The sequence below is a fragment of the Oryx dammah genome, unplaced genomic scaffold (genome assembly GCF_014754425.2).
Source record: "Oryx dammah isolate SB20612 unplaced genomic scaffold, SCBI_Odam_1.1 HiC_scaffold_28, whole genome shotgun sequence".
NCBI classification, from domain to species: domain Eukaryota; kingdom Metazoa; phylum Chordata; class Mammalia; order Artiodactyla; family Bovidae; genus Oryx; species Oryx dammah.
The window spans coordinates 10782255-10799112 of record NW_024070212.1 but is presented as its reverse complement, the minus strand read 5'-3'; the positions used below and the strand labels follow the sequence as shown (position 1 = coordinate 10799112).

The 16858-nt window shown below is 38.4% G+C and overlaps 1 protein-coding gene and 1 pseudogene across 1 annotated transcript; both read right to left on the bottom strand.

Moving 5' to 3' along the window:
* Window positions 1-454: 454 nt before the first annotated feature.
* On the bottom strand, window positions 455-1426 carry LOC120855435 (olfactory receptor 6K2-like). The gene has a single exon (XM_040229902.1). It carries the CDS (start codon window positions 1424-1426, stop codon window positions 455-457), a length of 972 nt encoding a protein of 323 aa, XP_040085836.1.
* A 9783-nt stretch (window positions 1427-11209) lies between these two features.
* LOC120855434 lies at window positions 11210-12420 on the bottom strand (annotated as a pseudogene).
* Window positions 12421-16858: the final 4438 nt, after the last annotated feature.

The following is a 16858-nucleotide window of genomic DNA, read 5'->3' as shown; positions in this document are numbered from 1 at the left end:
TCATACAAGGGATTCATAATTGGACCTACTAAAAAACATCTAGACTGCTATTTATCAACACATGAACACTTGATTAGAAATTAGGATTATTCTTCAAGTATATTCATTATAAATACCATAGAGAGAACTTAGTCTTATGAAGATGGTTGCTCAGTTACCGTATCTTATAATCATATGTCTTGACTGTATTAAAATTAAATTTTTACCCCAATTATTTCCACAAGTTAAATTTATCTTGGAGAAATCGAGTAGCAGAAAACTGAATCAACAAAGTCTGATTCAAAATGTGTCAAATTTAATAAAGGTTGAAAAAATCTATTGAATTCAGTTATTAGTGAACTTTGTTTATTGGTGACCTTTGGAAGACCAGTTTCAACCAAAGATGGGCAGAAAAAGACAGATAGAAGAGAGCTGAGGATAAAAAGACTCTGAAAATTATATAGACTCCCAAACACTAGTTCTTATTTGAGGTCCCTGGTCTTATGAAAAAAAAGATGTTAGCTTGACTCATATGCTTTTTTATGGCTTCCTTTATCTCTTTATTCCTCAGGCTATAGATAATGGGGTTGAAAAATGGGGACACAACTGCAAAGGCCAGAGCAATGGCTGTATCCCAGAATAAGGAGTAGGTGGCAGAGAAGCGTAGGTACATGAGAGCCACACTGCCAAAGAAGAGTAGAAATACAGTGAGGTGGGAGATGCATGTGGAAAAGGCCTTGCGACGGCCCTCAGTGGAATGAATACGTAGAATTACAGCCACGATACCAATGTACGACATAAGGATGAGCATCCCAGCTGTAATAATCTCCACTGCATGGACAACATCCACTACCTGAATCATGAGGATGGCTTGTGTGTCTGTGCAGGCCAGGCGTAGTACTGGGAGGAAGTCACAGAAGATATGCTCCAGGTGGTTAGAGCCACAAAATGGCAGTGTGGAGATCCAGGCAATCTCAGGAAAGGGTGTGGCAAAACCACAAACACAGCAACCTAAAGTCAGCCAGGCACATAGCTTTGGGGTCATGATAGTAGGGTAATGAAGAGGGCTGCAGATGGCCAGGTAGCGGTCAAAGGCCATAGCTGTCAAGAGACAAACCTCACTGATGCCTGTGGAATGGAAGAAATACATCTGCAGGAGACAACCATTTAAGGAAATGCTCTTCTCATGAAGTAGGCAAGAGAGCATCTTTGGTATGGTAGCTGTGGTATACCAGATCTCCAGGAAAGAAAGGGCACTGATAAAGAAGTACATGGGAGTGTGGAGATGAATATTCAGCTGGACCACTGTGATGATGACCACATTTCCAACAACAATGAATGTATAAATGAAGAGCAGTATAACAAAACAGATGACAGAATCTCTCCAGGAATAAGGGAAAGCAGAGAAGACAAACTCATGAGCAGTGGTTTGATTGGCATTCTCCATCTCCAGGTGAGCAATGAGGTTTTCAAATCCTACTGCACTCAGACTTTCTAGGCGATGTTTTCTACTCATCATAGAGTAAGTACACTTACACTATGCCACCATCTGGATAAATCCCTGACTTGGGAGTGTAGAAGAAGAAGGAATATTCCATATTCCATAGATGCTTACAACTAAAATTGGAGTGTGGAAAAAAATTCAATCAGAAAGCACACCCAATAGATTAGATGAATAATTCTCAAAATTTATGAGGCATCAGGATCACTTGGAGGGCTTGTTAAAACATAGCTTACTGGTCTTCATCCTGAGAAAAGTCAAGGAAAGGCAGTCACCTACAAGCCAAGAAGAAAGGCCTTGAAAGGAATCAACTCTTCCAAAATCTTGATGTCAAATTTCCTAGCTTTCAGAACTGTGAGAAAATAAACTCTTGTTGTTCAAGTCACTTAGTCTGATACTTTGTTATAAAAGCTTTAGTAAATTAATATACCATACTTATACTCAGCACTCATCCAGTTTCTTTTGCTGACTTTCTTATTTCTTGGTTCTTCTAGATACCAACTTTACACATTTTTGCATCTATTGTCTTCTTATGTCTCAAACTTAATCACTGAAGTCTGCTTAACTTTTTTTTTCTGTTGTATTACCAATAAATTTTATTTCTTTTATCTTACCCCTAATTTGATGCTTAGTAATGATGCTGGGAGGGATTGGCGGCAGGAGGAGAAGGGGACGACAGAGGATGAGATGGCTGAATGGCATGACTGATTCGATGGACGTGAGTCTCAGTGAACTCTGGGAGTTGGTGATGGACAGGGAGGCCTGGTGTGCTGTGATTCATGGGGTTGCAAAGAGTCAGACATGACTGAGCAACTGAACTGAACTGAATAATGCCTACACTATTGTAATAGATTACCAAATGTTTCTACTTCCAGTGTGAGTATTTTTATACAAGCCTCTATTTCCTCAAAACTGATCTTGCTATAACATCAGTTTACTCATGTGACTCCCCTTCAATACCTGTACTTAAGTTTTACATTCTCACCATGTTCTTCCTCTAAATTGTTTTTTCTTTAAAAAGAAAAAAATCTCAGATCATCTAGGATAACATTTTTATAATCATTGCAAAAGGAAAAAATAAGCTTCATTTTTGTCTGTCATTGATTAATAATCTTATGGTACATTAGGAAAGGGCACTTTATTAATGTTCTCTTATTTATATTATCGATAGATGTATTTGTCCATTGATTATGTGACTGAAAATGAACATGTTAACTGCTCAGACATGTCTGACTCTTTGTGATCCCATGGACTGTAGCCTGCCAGGCTCCTCTCTCTCCATGGAATTCTCCAAGCAAGAATACTGGAGCCATTTCCTTCTCCAGGAGATCTTCCCTACCAAGGATTGAACCCAGGTGTTTGTATTACAGGCAGATTCTTTACCGTCTGAGCTACCAGGATGCCCACTTATGTGACTAAGGCCATAAAGCTCCCAACTACATCATCTTTCTCTAGTATTGTACTGAAATGACATTTTTGTTATTTCAGCAGAAAACAAAGCCATTTTATCTACTGTTGCTATGAAAAATTGTTCATTTCCAATCCAATTTATTAAACCTGCTGTTAATCCAAACATGTCACTTTCAGTTTCTGGTCTCTGAGCATTCCTGAAAGAAATCTCCCCTGCATGAAATATACACTTGTTCTCTACAAGCTCTACCTTCTCTTTAAACTAGCCAAATTCTATTGGGTTGACCAAAAAGTCATTCAGATTTTTCCAGAAGATATTATGGGAAAAACCCAAACGAACTTTTTGGCTAGCCCAAAACATGTGTCTTTTGCAATTTTAACAAGATAATTCCACACGTAATATAAATCACTCTATTTCCTGTAATATTTATATGTCTGTGTACCATTTCCTTTTAAATTTTTTCAAGTGTTCTTGATTTTTCATATACATATCTGATCTTTCCCATAAGACTTGATGCCCCAGTAGTAGTCCCTACATATTGTGATTATTGCCTTTAAGACAGGGTCCTACAAACTGAACCAGTCTACTCATTCAAGAAAGAGCCTCTAAGCAGACCCAGACTCTGAGCAGAACTAATTACTCATTCTGCTGAAAAGATGTGGCTAAGTAGAAGAAAGATAAGAGAGATGGAAATCAAAAGGAAAAACTTAGATTTCTCCCAATGAACACTTCTCTATCTTTTCCAAATCTCAGTAAAGTCTAGTAAAATTGTCAATGATATTAATGCCTCACAACAAACTGGAAATCTCACTTGATTCCTGAAACATTTCAGAAATCAATCACAATGCTCATTTGTTGTTTTAAAGCCATCTGATAAGCTTTGGCCCCACTTGTACCCCTCCTATTTCTTGGGAAATTTAGCAACTGAAACATTTATGCTTTGTACTAATTTGCTTATAACAAGGCTTCCCTGGTACTTCAGACAGTAAAGAATCTGCTTGCAATTCAGGAGAAGTTCCTGATTCCTCCTTGCCCAGGCTTACCAATAGTTATTCACAGTTTTTACATGCACACTAGGCCTGTCTATTGTCCTGTGTAAGTGTTTTCCTTTCCCTAGATATCTCCCAACTCCCCCAAATTAGCTGATTTACTGACCTTGCTGCTGTTGGGTTCCGAACTTGGAATAAGCATGGATGAAGACCCTATCTTTCCCTACCTTAATGTGGTCAACCATATAGAGCTACTGAGCCAAGCTTCCTTTGCTCTTCTGCTACGTTTCTACCCTGAGTCTTCCACCTAAACTATATTTCCTTCATCAGTCAGTGATAAAGAGATCTGACTCTCCTTATGGAGCTCTCTCCTTCTACCCTGCCCCTTTGTGTTCACCTGTGTGTCTTCCTAAGCCTAGCTAGAATAAGAAGATGGACTCTCCTGAGAATACTACACAAGTGATTTAAAATAAGTAGGAAAACAATCCTTCTTATAATAGTTCCAATTAGGAAAAATGTTCAAGCTGGTAATTAGGAGAAGCCCAGTCTGAGGTAACTCAAATCTAAGACAAATGAGATAATCCAGGAGTCTGAGATATTGCAATAAGTTTGTTTCTGTTTATTTGTTTACTTTCTTTTTTATGGTACTTCTGATTGGATTAACTTTTAAATAAATCAAAAGCTGAAATTCTAAGAGTCACATTTGAAGAATGTTAATGCAGATGGCAGAGTAGAAGGATGTGCGCTCATATTCTCCTGCAAGAACTCCAAAACTGCAACTCTCTGCTGAACAGCCATCGACTGGGGAATGTTGGATTTCACCAATAAAAGATACCCCATGTCCAGGGGCAAAGGAGGAATCCCAGCAAGATGGTAGGAGGGGTGAAATCGAGTTTAGAATCAAATCCCTTACCCACCAGAAATGCTCAGAGGGCTCAAACAAACCTTGTGTGCACCAGGACCAAGTTACCCCACAGATACTGAGCCAGAACTGTGTTTGAATGTCTCCTGTGAAGATGCAGGTCAGCAGGGGCCTACTGCAGGGACAGGGGCTCTAGGCGCAGCAGACCTGTGTATGGCATAAACCCTCTTGGAGGAGTTCACCATTAACCCCACCACAGAGCTGCCAGAACTTACACAGGACTGGGGAAACAGACTCTTGGAGGGCACAAGTAGAACCTTGTGTGCACCAGGACCCAGGAGAAAGGAGCAGTGACCCCACAAGAGACTGACCTAGATTTGCCTGTGAGTGTCCAGGAGTCCCCACTGGAGGCATGGGTCAGGGTTGGCCTGCTGCAGGGTCGGGGGCACTGAGTGCAACCGTGCATGCATGGGACCTTTTTAAGGAGGTCACCATTATTGTCATTGCCTCCACCATAATTTGGCCTCAGATCAAACAACAGGGAGGGAACACAGCCCTGCCCATCAGCAGGAAATTGGATTAAAGAGCATGACCCCAACCATCAGAACAAGACCAGAACAGTTTCCCCCTCAATCAGTCTCTCCCATCAAGAAGCTTCCATAAGCCTCTTATCCTTCTCCATCAGAGGGCAGGCAGAATGAAAACCACAATAACAGAAAACTAACCAAACTGATCACATGGACCACAGCCTTATCTAACTCAATGAAATTATGAGCCAGGTCATGTAGGGCCACCCAAGATGGACCAGTGATTGTGGACTGTTCTGACAAAACATGGTCCACTGGAGAAGGGAATGGCAAACCACTTCAGTATTCTTACCTTGAGAACCCCATGAATAGTATGAAAAGGCAAAAAGATAGGACACTGAAAGATGAACTCCCTAGGTCAGTAGGTGCTCAATACACTATGGGAGATCAGTGGAGAAATAACTCCAAAAAGAATGAAGAGACAGAGTCGAAGCAGAGACAACACCCAGTTGTGGATGTAACTGGTGATGAAAGTAAAGCCCAATGCTGTAAAGAGCAATATTGCATAGCTGCTGCTGCTGCTAAGTCAGTTCAATTGTGTCTGACTCTGTGCAACCCCATAGATGAAAGGCCACCAGGCTCCCCCATCCCTGAGATTCTCCAGGCAAGAACACTGGAGTGGGTTGCCATTTCCTTCTCCAATGTATGAAAGTGAAAAGTGAAGGTGAAGTCACTCAGTCATGTCCAACACTTAGCTACCCCATGGACTGCAGCCTTTCAGGCTCCTCCATCCATGGAAGTTTCCAGTTGAGAGTACTGGAGTGGGCTGCCATTGCCTTCTCCAAATATTACATAGGAACCTGGAATATTAGGTCCATGAATTAAAGCAAATTGGAAGTGGTCAAACCGGTGATAGCAAGAGTGAACACTGACATTTTAAGAATCAGTGAATTAAAATAGATTGGGATGGGTGAATTTAATTCAGATGACCTTTATACCTACTACTGTGGACAGGAATCCCTTAGAAGAAATGGAGTAGCCATCATGGTCAACAAAAGAGTCCAAAATGAAGTTCTTGAATGTAATCTCAAAAATGACAGAATGATCTCTGTTTGTTTCCAAGGAAAACCATTCAATATCACAGTGATCCAAGCCTATGCTCCAACCAGTAATGCTGAAGAAGCTGAAGTTGAATGGTTCTATGAAGACCTACAACACCTTCTAGGACTAACAACCTAAAAAAGATGTCCTTTTCATTATATTGGACTGGAATGCAAAAGTAGGAAATCAAGAGCTACCTAGTGTAACAGGCAAATTTGGCCTTGGAGTACAAAATGAAGCACGTCAACGGCTAACAGAGTTGTGCCAAGAGAAAGCACTGGTCATAGCAAACACCCTCTTCCAACAACACAAGAGGAGACTCTATACATAGACATCACCAGATGGTCAATACCAAAATCAGATTGATTATATTCTTTGCAGCCAAAGATGGAGAAGCTCTATACAGGCAGCAAAAACAAGACCAGGAGCTGACTGTGGCTCAGATCATGAACTCCTTATTGCCAAATTCAGATTTAAACTGAAGAAAGTAGGACAAACCACTAGACCATTCAGGTATGACCTAAATCAAATCCCTTAAGATTATACAGTAGAAGTGACAAATAGATTCAAGGGATTAGAACTAACAGACAGAGTGCCTGAAGAACTATGGACTGATGTTCATGACATTCTATAAGAAGCAGGGATCAAGACCATCCACAAGAAGAAGAAATGCCAAAAGGCAAAATGGTTGTCTGAGGAGGCCTTAAAAATAGCTGAGAAAAGAAGAGAAATGAAAGGCAAAGGGTAAAAGGAAAGATACACCCATTTGAATACAGAGTTCCAGAGAATAGCAAGGAGAGATAAGAAATGTTCCTCAGGGATCAACACAAAGAAATAGAGGAAAAGAATAGAATGGAAAAGACCAACGATCTCTTCAAGAAAATTAGAGACACCAAGGGAACATTTCTGGGCTCAATAAATGACAGAAATGGTATGGACCTTATAGAAGCAGAAGATATTAAGAAGAGGTGGCAAGAATACACAGAAGATCCTATACAAATAAGATCTTCATGACCCAGATAACCATGACGGTGTGATCACTCATCTAGAGCCAGACATCCTGGAGTTCAAAGTCAAGTGGGCCTTAGGAAGCATCACTACAAACAAAGTTAGTGGAGGTGATGGAATTCCAGTTGAGCTATTTCAAATCCCAAAAGATGATGCTGTGAAAGTGTTGCACTCAATATGCCAGCAAATTTGGAAAACTCAGCAGTGGCCACAGGACTGGAAAAGATCAGTCTTCATTGCAATCCCAAAGAAAAGCAATGTCAAAGAATGTTCAAACTGCTAGACAATTGCACTCATCTCACACACTAGCAAAGTAATGCTCAAAATTCTCCAAGCCAGGCTTCAGCAATACATGAACCATGAACTTCCAGATGTTCAAGCTGGTTTTAGAAAAGGCAGAGGAACCAGAGATCAAATTGTCAACATCTGTTGGATCAGCAAAAAAGCAAGAGTTCCAAAAAAAATCTACTTCTGCTTTATTGACTATGCCAAAGCCTTTGACTGTGTGGATCACAGCAAACAGTAGAAAATTAATAAAGAGATTGGAATACCAGACCACCTTACTGCCTCCTGAGATATCTGTATGCAGGTCAAGAAGCAGCAGTTAGAACTGGACATGGAACAACAGACTGGTTCCAAATTGGGCAAGGAGTATGTCAAGGCTGTATATTGTCACTCTGCTTATTCAACTTATATGCAGAGTACATCATGCAAAATGCCAGTCTGGATGAAGCATAAGCTGGAATCTGAAAACTAAGATCATGGCATCCAGTCCCATCATTTCATGGTAAATAGATGGGGAATCAATGGAAACTGTGACAGACTTTATTTTGGGGGTCCAAAATCACTGCAGATGGTTATTGCAGCAATGAAATTAAAAGATGATTACTTCTTGGAAGAAAAGCTATGGCCAATGTAGACAGCACATTAAAAAGCAGAAACATTACCAACAAAGGTCCATGTAGTCAAAACTATGGTTTATCCAGTAGTCATGTATGTATGTGAGAGTTGGACTATAAAGAAAGCTGAGCGCTGAAGAATTGATGCTTTTGAACTGTGGTATTGGAGAAGACTCTTGAGAGTTTCTTGAACTGCAAGGAGATCCAACCAGTCCATCCTAAAGGAAATCAGTCCTGAATATTCATTGGAAGGACTGATGCTGAAGCTGAAACTCCAATACTTTGGCCACCTGATGTGAAGAACAAATTCATTTGAAAAGACTCATTTGCTGGGAAAGATTGAAAGCGGGAGGTGAAGGGAACGACGGAGGATGAGATGTTTGGATGGCATCACTGACTCGATAACCATGAGTTTGAGTAAGCTCTGAAAGTTGGTGATCGACAGGGAAGCCTGGCGTGCTGCAGTCCACGGGCTCGCAAATAGTTGGACAGGACTGAGTGACTGAATTGATCTGAACTGAATGCAGTAGAGGAGAGGAGATTGGTAAAACAATAAAATGAGGGATATAGTCATATCCTATTTTTTACCTGTTTCTAATTCAGTCAGCCAAATTTAGGAAAATCACTTGGCCTTCCATATGCTCCACGTTTAGTTCCATATTGAAATTTATAGCCAGTGCTTTGGTTAATTACGTAGATTTAATTGTTTAATGTTACCAAGATCGTTTTCATTTCTGTCCATTTACTCACTAAAATTTCTGAGAATGAAAAAGATTAACAAAATGCAATCCATTTCCTTCATTTCTTTAAATATAATGACTTTTCTTACTCAAAATTAAATAAGTATGCTGTAAGAAGTGGTACTATAATTTCAGACAATGACGCACTCACCGATTTTCCTAATACAGCAATTTCTAGTTAAAGAATATCACATAGAATTAGTATGAATTTTGTACTATGTCTGGACTAACCCAAAACATTTTGCTCATGTACATTTGACAAGTAGCAAGAATAAAAGTTGACTTTTGTTAAGTTTTCCATTTGTTAAAATTCTTCTTTCTGTTACCAATACCTCTTTGTTTTTTCCACATAGTTTAAAGAGGTTTTTAGCTTTTATCTTACCTTGAAAGATAAAATTTCATAAAGATTTAATTTCATAACTTGTTTTTCAAGCACGTGTCTGGTGCAAGATGCATGTAAGCCACACACACAATGAAGAAAAATGGTAAGAAGGAGAATACAGCTTCCAAAGAATGACTGCCTTGCATCTTTTTACATTCCGCTACTCAGCCCCTGCTTTATTTCTAAATGATCTCAAATCCCTTTGATGTATAAAAGTTCTTTGACATACAAACTTATAGGCAGTGTGGTTAAATAATTGCACATTTGATGTAGGTAATCTTTCTGGAGATTATAGAATTATATTAAAAGATTATTACCAATACAGTGTTAAAATACTTGTAACCCAAAAGAATATCTTAAGATTCAGATAAGAAGCATTAGTTATTAATTTCTGCAATCTCAGGAAGGTACAATGTCAGACAAAGCCTACACACGGCAGTGTATGTAACTTATTAAGTGTTTCAGACTTTGATATTAAAATAATAATCATTTATCCTCACACTTAGAAGTCTGCTAGTCAGTTGCAATAGGGAGAGCTATGCTCAACTTCAGACTCTGAACTCCAGGTTGTGGACTTCAAACACCAGGCTTCAGGCAAGTTACAGTTCAGGTCAGCTCCATGTGTCTCTAATTCTCTGAACCACTGACTCTCTGAGACATGGTTTCATGTGAATCCAGTGCTAAAAGGGGAGCAGTTATCTGAAGTAAACCTGACTGTAAAGGTACATATTCAGTATCTATAATATTAATTGCTTTCCCAAGAGTCAATTAAAGGAAAAGCCCAAACCAAATCTGTGGGGCAGGAAGGTAAATGGTACTTACCATGAATCCATTCATTGCAAAATTATGGATTTATAAATCTGTTATAGGGATGTGAAGAATTGGGACGAATGACTCCTTTTTATAGTTGTACTGCAAGTTCAGCTTGCCAGTGATAGGACTGATATTTTTCACAGAATAACTAGACTTTCATTTGCTCTACACTTCAGTTGCCATACTACTGAAGTTGTAACAAAACTGCTACACTAAGGCGTTATTTGCGTAACCATTTACAAAATCGATATTTTTACCAAAAGCTATGAACATTCTTTCACATCTGCTTTTAATAATGCAACTTCTTGAAAGTTATCTTGAAACAGAAGTTTTTGAAATTGAAAAGGACTTTATGCAAGAAAATTATAATTGCCATATTTATAAGAATGTGTGTATGCATGCTCAGTCATGTCTGACTCTTCACAGTTCTTTGAACTGTAGCTCACCAGGCTCTTCTGTACATGGGAGTTTTTAGGCAAGAATATTAGAGTGGGTTTACACTTCTTCCTCCAGGGGATCTTCCCCACCCAGGGATGGAACCTGAGTCTCCTGCATTGCAGTGGAATTCTTTATTATCTGAGCCACCAGTGGTAATAGTTAAAAAACAATATAGAGAAGCAAACAATAGAGAAACAAAATGGAAAAAATAATTTGCATGTTCAATCAATGAAGCAGTTTACCATAATTAAACTGATGATTATAAATGCATAGTGGAAATAATAAATTTTAGTACATAATTCTAATATATTTATTGCCAAATTGAATGTATTATACTAAAAATTACACTGACTCTAGAAAGTCAGAAGTAGAATTGATATTGCTGTCATCTCTGTAAATCCTCAGAAGACTTTCTTTACCAGTCTGTTCACCAGGTCATGGGGAAGAAAACTAGACTAATTGTATTATTCTTTGAAATTCTAGTCTCTTTGGGCTTAATATTTTGTGAAGAAGTTCCGTTTGTATACAGGACTGCAGTCTAAATTACTTACTAGATATATTAAACACCTTTTGGGGAGCAAAGGAGCTTCTTAATAGCATCTTTCATATCCCTATTTCTCAAGCTATATATAATGGGATTGAAAAAGGGAGCAAGCACAGAGAATGTTAGCGCAATGGTGGTGTCCCAGAATGGTGTAGCAAAGAATCTAAGATACATGAGAGCCACACTGCCAAAAAGCAGCAGGAAGATGGAAATGTGTGCTGCACACATAGAAAAGGCATTTTTACAACCCTCAGCTGAAGAGATACCCAGGATAACAATGATAATTCTGATGTAAAAAAGAGAAACAATCAGACCTGTTATTAGAATAGCAAGAGCATGAATCACATCTTGCACAAAGATCACAGAGGTATTTGTGCAGTCTACATTTAATAAAGGTGTGAAATCACAGAGCAGAAGATCTGATGGGTTTAGTTGGGACCACAGAAATGTAGGGTAGAAATCCACACAATCTCAGGTAGAAGGATGAGGAAAGCAAATAAACAAGAGCGTGCAGAGAGCTGAGCACGTAGTCGGGGAGTCATGATGGTTAGGTAGTGGAGTGGGTTGAGGTGGCAACATACCAGTCCATGGCCATCACAGTCAGCAAGCCTCCTTCAGTGTTTCCAAATGGATGGAAGAAGTGCGTCTGCAAGAGGCAGCCAATGAAAGAGATGTTCTTTTGACTGCTGATCAGATTGGAGAGCATCTTAGGAAGAGCAGCTGTGGTATACCACATCTCAAGAAATGTGAAGATACTGATGGGATTATACATGGGGTTGTGGAGACAGGTATCCAGTCTTACAGCAAAGATCAATAGGTTCCCGACTATAATAAAGGTGTAGATGAATTCTTGCCTGGAAAATCCCATGGATGGGGGAGCCTGGTAGGCTGCAGTCCATGGGGTCTCTAAGAGTCGGACATGACTGGGCGACTTCACTTTCACTTCTCACTTTCACGCATTGGAGCAGGAAATGGCAACCCACTCCAGTGTTCTTGCCTGGAGAATCCCAGGGTCAGGGGAGCCTAGTGGGCTGCCATCTATGGGGTTGCACAGAGTCGGACACAACTGAAGCAACTTAGCAGCAGCAGCAGCAGATGAAGAATAAAGGAACAAAGTACAGGAGGCCACCATCTTGGAATCAGGGGAACTCAGTGAAAATAAATTCAGTCACTGCTGATAGATTTCCATCTTCCATGTCCCCAGAAGAGCTATCTGTGAATGAGGAAGATGGTACACCCAACTAATAGAGAAGGAAATCAATGCAGTGTAAATGTAAACAGTATTTTGGTTACCTGGTGTTTTTGTGTTTTGCCTTTTTCCAGATTCAAAATAACTGACAACTTGTCTATATCACTAATCTTTTTATTTGAAAGATAATACAAAATGATGATTAGTAACATGGGTTCAAATCAGACATTCTGAGCCTGAATTCTCATTCTGCCACTTGAGCAAATAAGCAAGGTATATAATCTCTCTCTGAACCTCAGAATCTTCTGGGGAAAATATTAGTACAAAATTATGAGTATTGAAAGAATTAATGTATCAGAGTATTAATATTGCTCAATATTTGTTAGTTATTTCCTACCTTGAACAGCTCTGAAAGAATAGTAACAATATCTCATTTAACTCCTCAATCATTTGCTATGTGACTGCTTTCTCTCTCCTATACAAAAGCCATTTTGTCCCATGTATCACTGATATGTTAACTGCAAAACAATGGGAAAGTTTCAGTCTTTATAACTTCACTTTGGCATTAGAAACTGCTGATTACTACTACTTGAAGACTGTCTCCCTGGGCTGTCATGAAACCACTCTCTCCAGGTTTACCTTCTTCCTGAATAGAAGCTTCCTCTTAGGTGTCTTGTTATAAAACGTTCTTATTTTATATGTTACAAACTCACTTTCTTGGCCCATTCTCTAAGTGACTGTGTGTTCCAGTTTCCTGCTGTGGTCCCTAAAATCATGTCCTGCCTTATGGTTGATGAACGCATGCCATCCACAGTTTTTCAGTTCTTCCAAGTCTGTATTGCCAGCAGAAGTATGTTTCCTGAACTTTAAATCTGCACATACAGTCTTCCCCATCTGCCACTCTCTCATGCTGCACTGTGACAGTTTTCAGAGTTCACCCTGATTTCTCCTGGATCATTGCTTTTGTGAATGTTAACCCTCTTCCCAGAAGACCTGCTTACTCTTCTTCACTTAACTAACTCCTAGACTTTCCTCAAGTTTCAGAACAGGCATTGATCCCTATCAGAAGCCCTACAACAGGTACTGTGGTTTCTTCTCCCTCCCTACATTTATACACACACACACGTTTATTCTCATATATATCCTACAGAGGGTTTCTACTGTCATCCTTACTATGTTTTTTTTATAACTTGTTATTTGTTTAACTTCACAAGACTGTAAGCTTCTATCAGAGCAGGATCAACATTTTGTGTTTCATAACCCTAGCATGCATTGATCACTTGAAAATGGCCATTTTTTAATGAATAAGTTTGGATTAGGCTTAGAAAAATATTGTTGCTGTTTTTTAGTTGCTATGCCATGTCCACATCTTTCCAACCCCAAGGACTGCAGCACACCAGGCTTCCATGTCCACTACCTTCCAGAGTTTACTCAAATTCATGCCCATTAACTCGGTGATGTCAACCAATCATCTTATCCTCTGTTGCCCCTTTTCCTCCTGCCGTCAATCTTTCCCAGCATCATATTAAAGCTAGAAAAATCTAGAAATAAGACTGGTAGGAAGGAAACTTCTAAGCATTTATGTCTTAGACAGTTGTAAAGTCTGAATAACTAGATATTATTTCCGACTTTAAGTGTGAAAAGCCCAGAACCCCAAAGATGGAGCATTCACATAAATTCTATTCCAATGCCAAAATTTAAGCCTGCCCAAATCTTCATTATTTGAATCTTTAGAGTGTGTCTCATTCCGAACATAAAAAATGAATAGTTTCTACCCAAACCTCAGTGACCCTCAACTCACCTCTGCCAAATGCAGTAGGGGTCTTCCTTTTTCCTGGGTCTCTGCATTCTTAAATGTTCTTTCAACTTCTCTGGAAGGGATTATTATAACGATCCAAAGAAAAATACTAAAGGGGAAATGAGTTCCACTGAGACTTCTTCTCTTGGTAATAAATAGAAAGCACTCTTTCTTTTTCCAGTGGGATCAGTATCAGAATGTGATTGCGTTTTTTTCTCATCATTTTTTCAGATCAAAGGAGAATCAGTGCTCCAAGGAAGACTTCAAGTTCTGGTGACCATTGCTACCTCTTTCCTTGTCATCATTGTGGATTAACCAGTCAGCCTCCATTTAGGTGTGGAATTGGAAGTATACCATATAAAGGTACACTCACCTTTGATTGGACCTCATCCTTTCAAAAACACAAGAAATAGGACAATGTCAAAAGAGCCTTACTGACGTTAATTATTGTGAACAAATTAATGAATAGAAAATAGATCAATTTTCATGAAAATATGTAAGTTAGAAGTATGCCATACTAAAGAAGACGGAAGAGTGCCAAGTTTTATCCAACAATATACACAGAATCTTTCCTTCAAATTGTTTTTGTTAATTCTGCTGAACTCTTTATACTTCTCCCTTTTCAGCACAAAATATATTAAAGATTTCTATGTGCTTCTTGTATACTACTTCCTTCCACTCCTTTCTTGCTGCTGCTGCTGCTGCTGCTGCTGCTGCTAAGTCGCTTCAGTCGTATCTGACTCTGTGCGACCCCATAGACGGAACCCCACCAGGCTCTTCCGTCCCTGGGATTCTCCAGGCAAGAACACTGGAGTGGATTGCCATTTCCTGCTCCAGTGCATGAAAGTGAAAAGTGAAAGGGAAGTCGCTCAGTCGTGTCCCACTCTTAGCGACCCCATGGACTGCAGCTTACCAGGTTCCTCCGTCCATGGGATTTTCCAGGCAAGATTACTTAAATTCACATAATTCCTTCTCACCTCATGGCTATAAAGAAATAGCTACAGAGTAGTTAGTCCATATTTATCATACTGTGAATGCTCACCAATTGTTTTCATGACTCAATATAAATGAGGCAAAAGCTTAGATATTTAATATTAACTTGCAGCATATCTGTAAATACTATTGATAAATTTAGGTTAGTGTACAACTCATATGTGTGTGCAAGCAGACAGGAGCAGGATATCATGTGATAATACAACTTATTCAAATGTTTTGGTTTTTTTGGACAACATATTATTGAAGTTCAATTTTAATTTTGTGGATATTCACAAGAGCTCTAATTCAGAAAAAAATATTTTAATGATAAATAATTATATAAAAAGTGCACAAATTATAAATACATATTTCAATAAATTTTTGCTTTGTGAAAATACTTGTCTAACTCTACACAAATCAACTATTAATTCTATGTTATCACTTACGTCCAGTTTGTTAATCTGTTTTTTAAGCTTCCACATGATTGTGAATTTCTCCATTGCTAATTTTGATTCTGTCAATTTTTGTCTTATAAATTGTAAGCCTACATTTTTTTGAAACATAGATAATACAATGTATTCCATTTTAGTTAGAAACATTTATTTTTGTCTGGTTTTGTTTTCAGATAACTTCTTCTATCATAACTACTGTAGAAATTTTACAGTTTCCTCAGGGTATTAGTCTCTTTATTTCTGGAATTTCAGTTTCATTAATATTTCATTTCTAGAATTTAGTTTCCATGTAATCTATTTTGCAGGACATTGTACTTTTCTTTGAATTTTATGATATTTTCTCAAGTCAAAACTCTAGATTAGTTTTCTAGTGTTCAATTTTTAAATTTCTTCCATTGAATATTATTACTGAACATAATCTAGTTAGTTTTTATCACTAACAGCACCATAACAAACTAGCACATGCCATACATTAAAAGACCTTTATAATTTCTTTATAGATTTAAATTTTGAATATTTATTTTTTTTGTAATTCTTTCTTAGGGCATCTTATGGTTAAATATTTGCTATTATTAACAGAATATGGCCATTTTTAATATACATTAACCTCTCTCCAACCCTTACTTTATACCTGAAAATGCAGATTCCAATGTAGTGTTCTCATAAATACACACATATCAATAAATGCCACACACTATTACATACACAGAGGCATATGTACAGTATGGTGCTAGGGAGTGAAATGGGGACATACGTGCCTTTAAAATAAACAAAACACAGAGATATCAAAAACTGATTGCTTACATTTCCAAAATTATTTTTCTCAACTAATCAAGAAGCAGAGCTTCAGATGCTAATCTGTGGTCAAGTGCACAAAAGTTTTGTGTGATATAGAATGAATCATATTTTCTGAATTCTAAGGCTTTATGAAATTTTCTGGCTAGAAATGTACTGTATTTTGCAAATAAACTTTCCTTGGTTTTCTCCATTTGGTTTGTTTAAGAACCTTTTGGAAAATATAAATTTTCTAGATTGGAGCACACAGAGGGAGTAAGAGAGTGGTGTATTCAGACAGGGCTTGGAAGATCCATGACCCATTCTGCCTCCTTGTACTACCTTGCTCTATACAGCTTTTCTATTTGTTTTCTTTAAAGATGTATCCTTTATAGCAAGCTAGTAGATGAAAAAATGTAAAAGTATCCTAGGACTTATGATCAGTGAACAAAGATTAGAAAAACACAGCCAATATC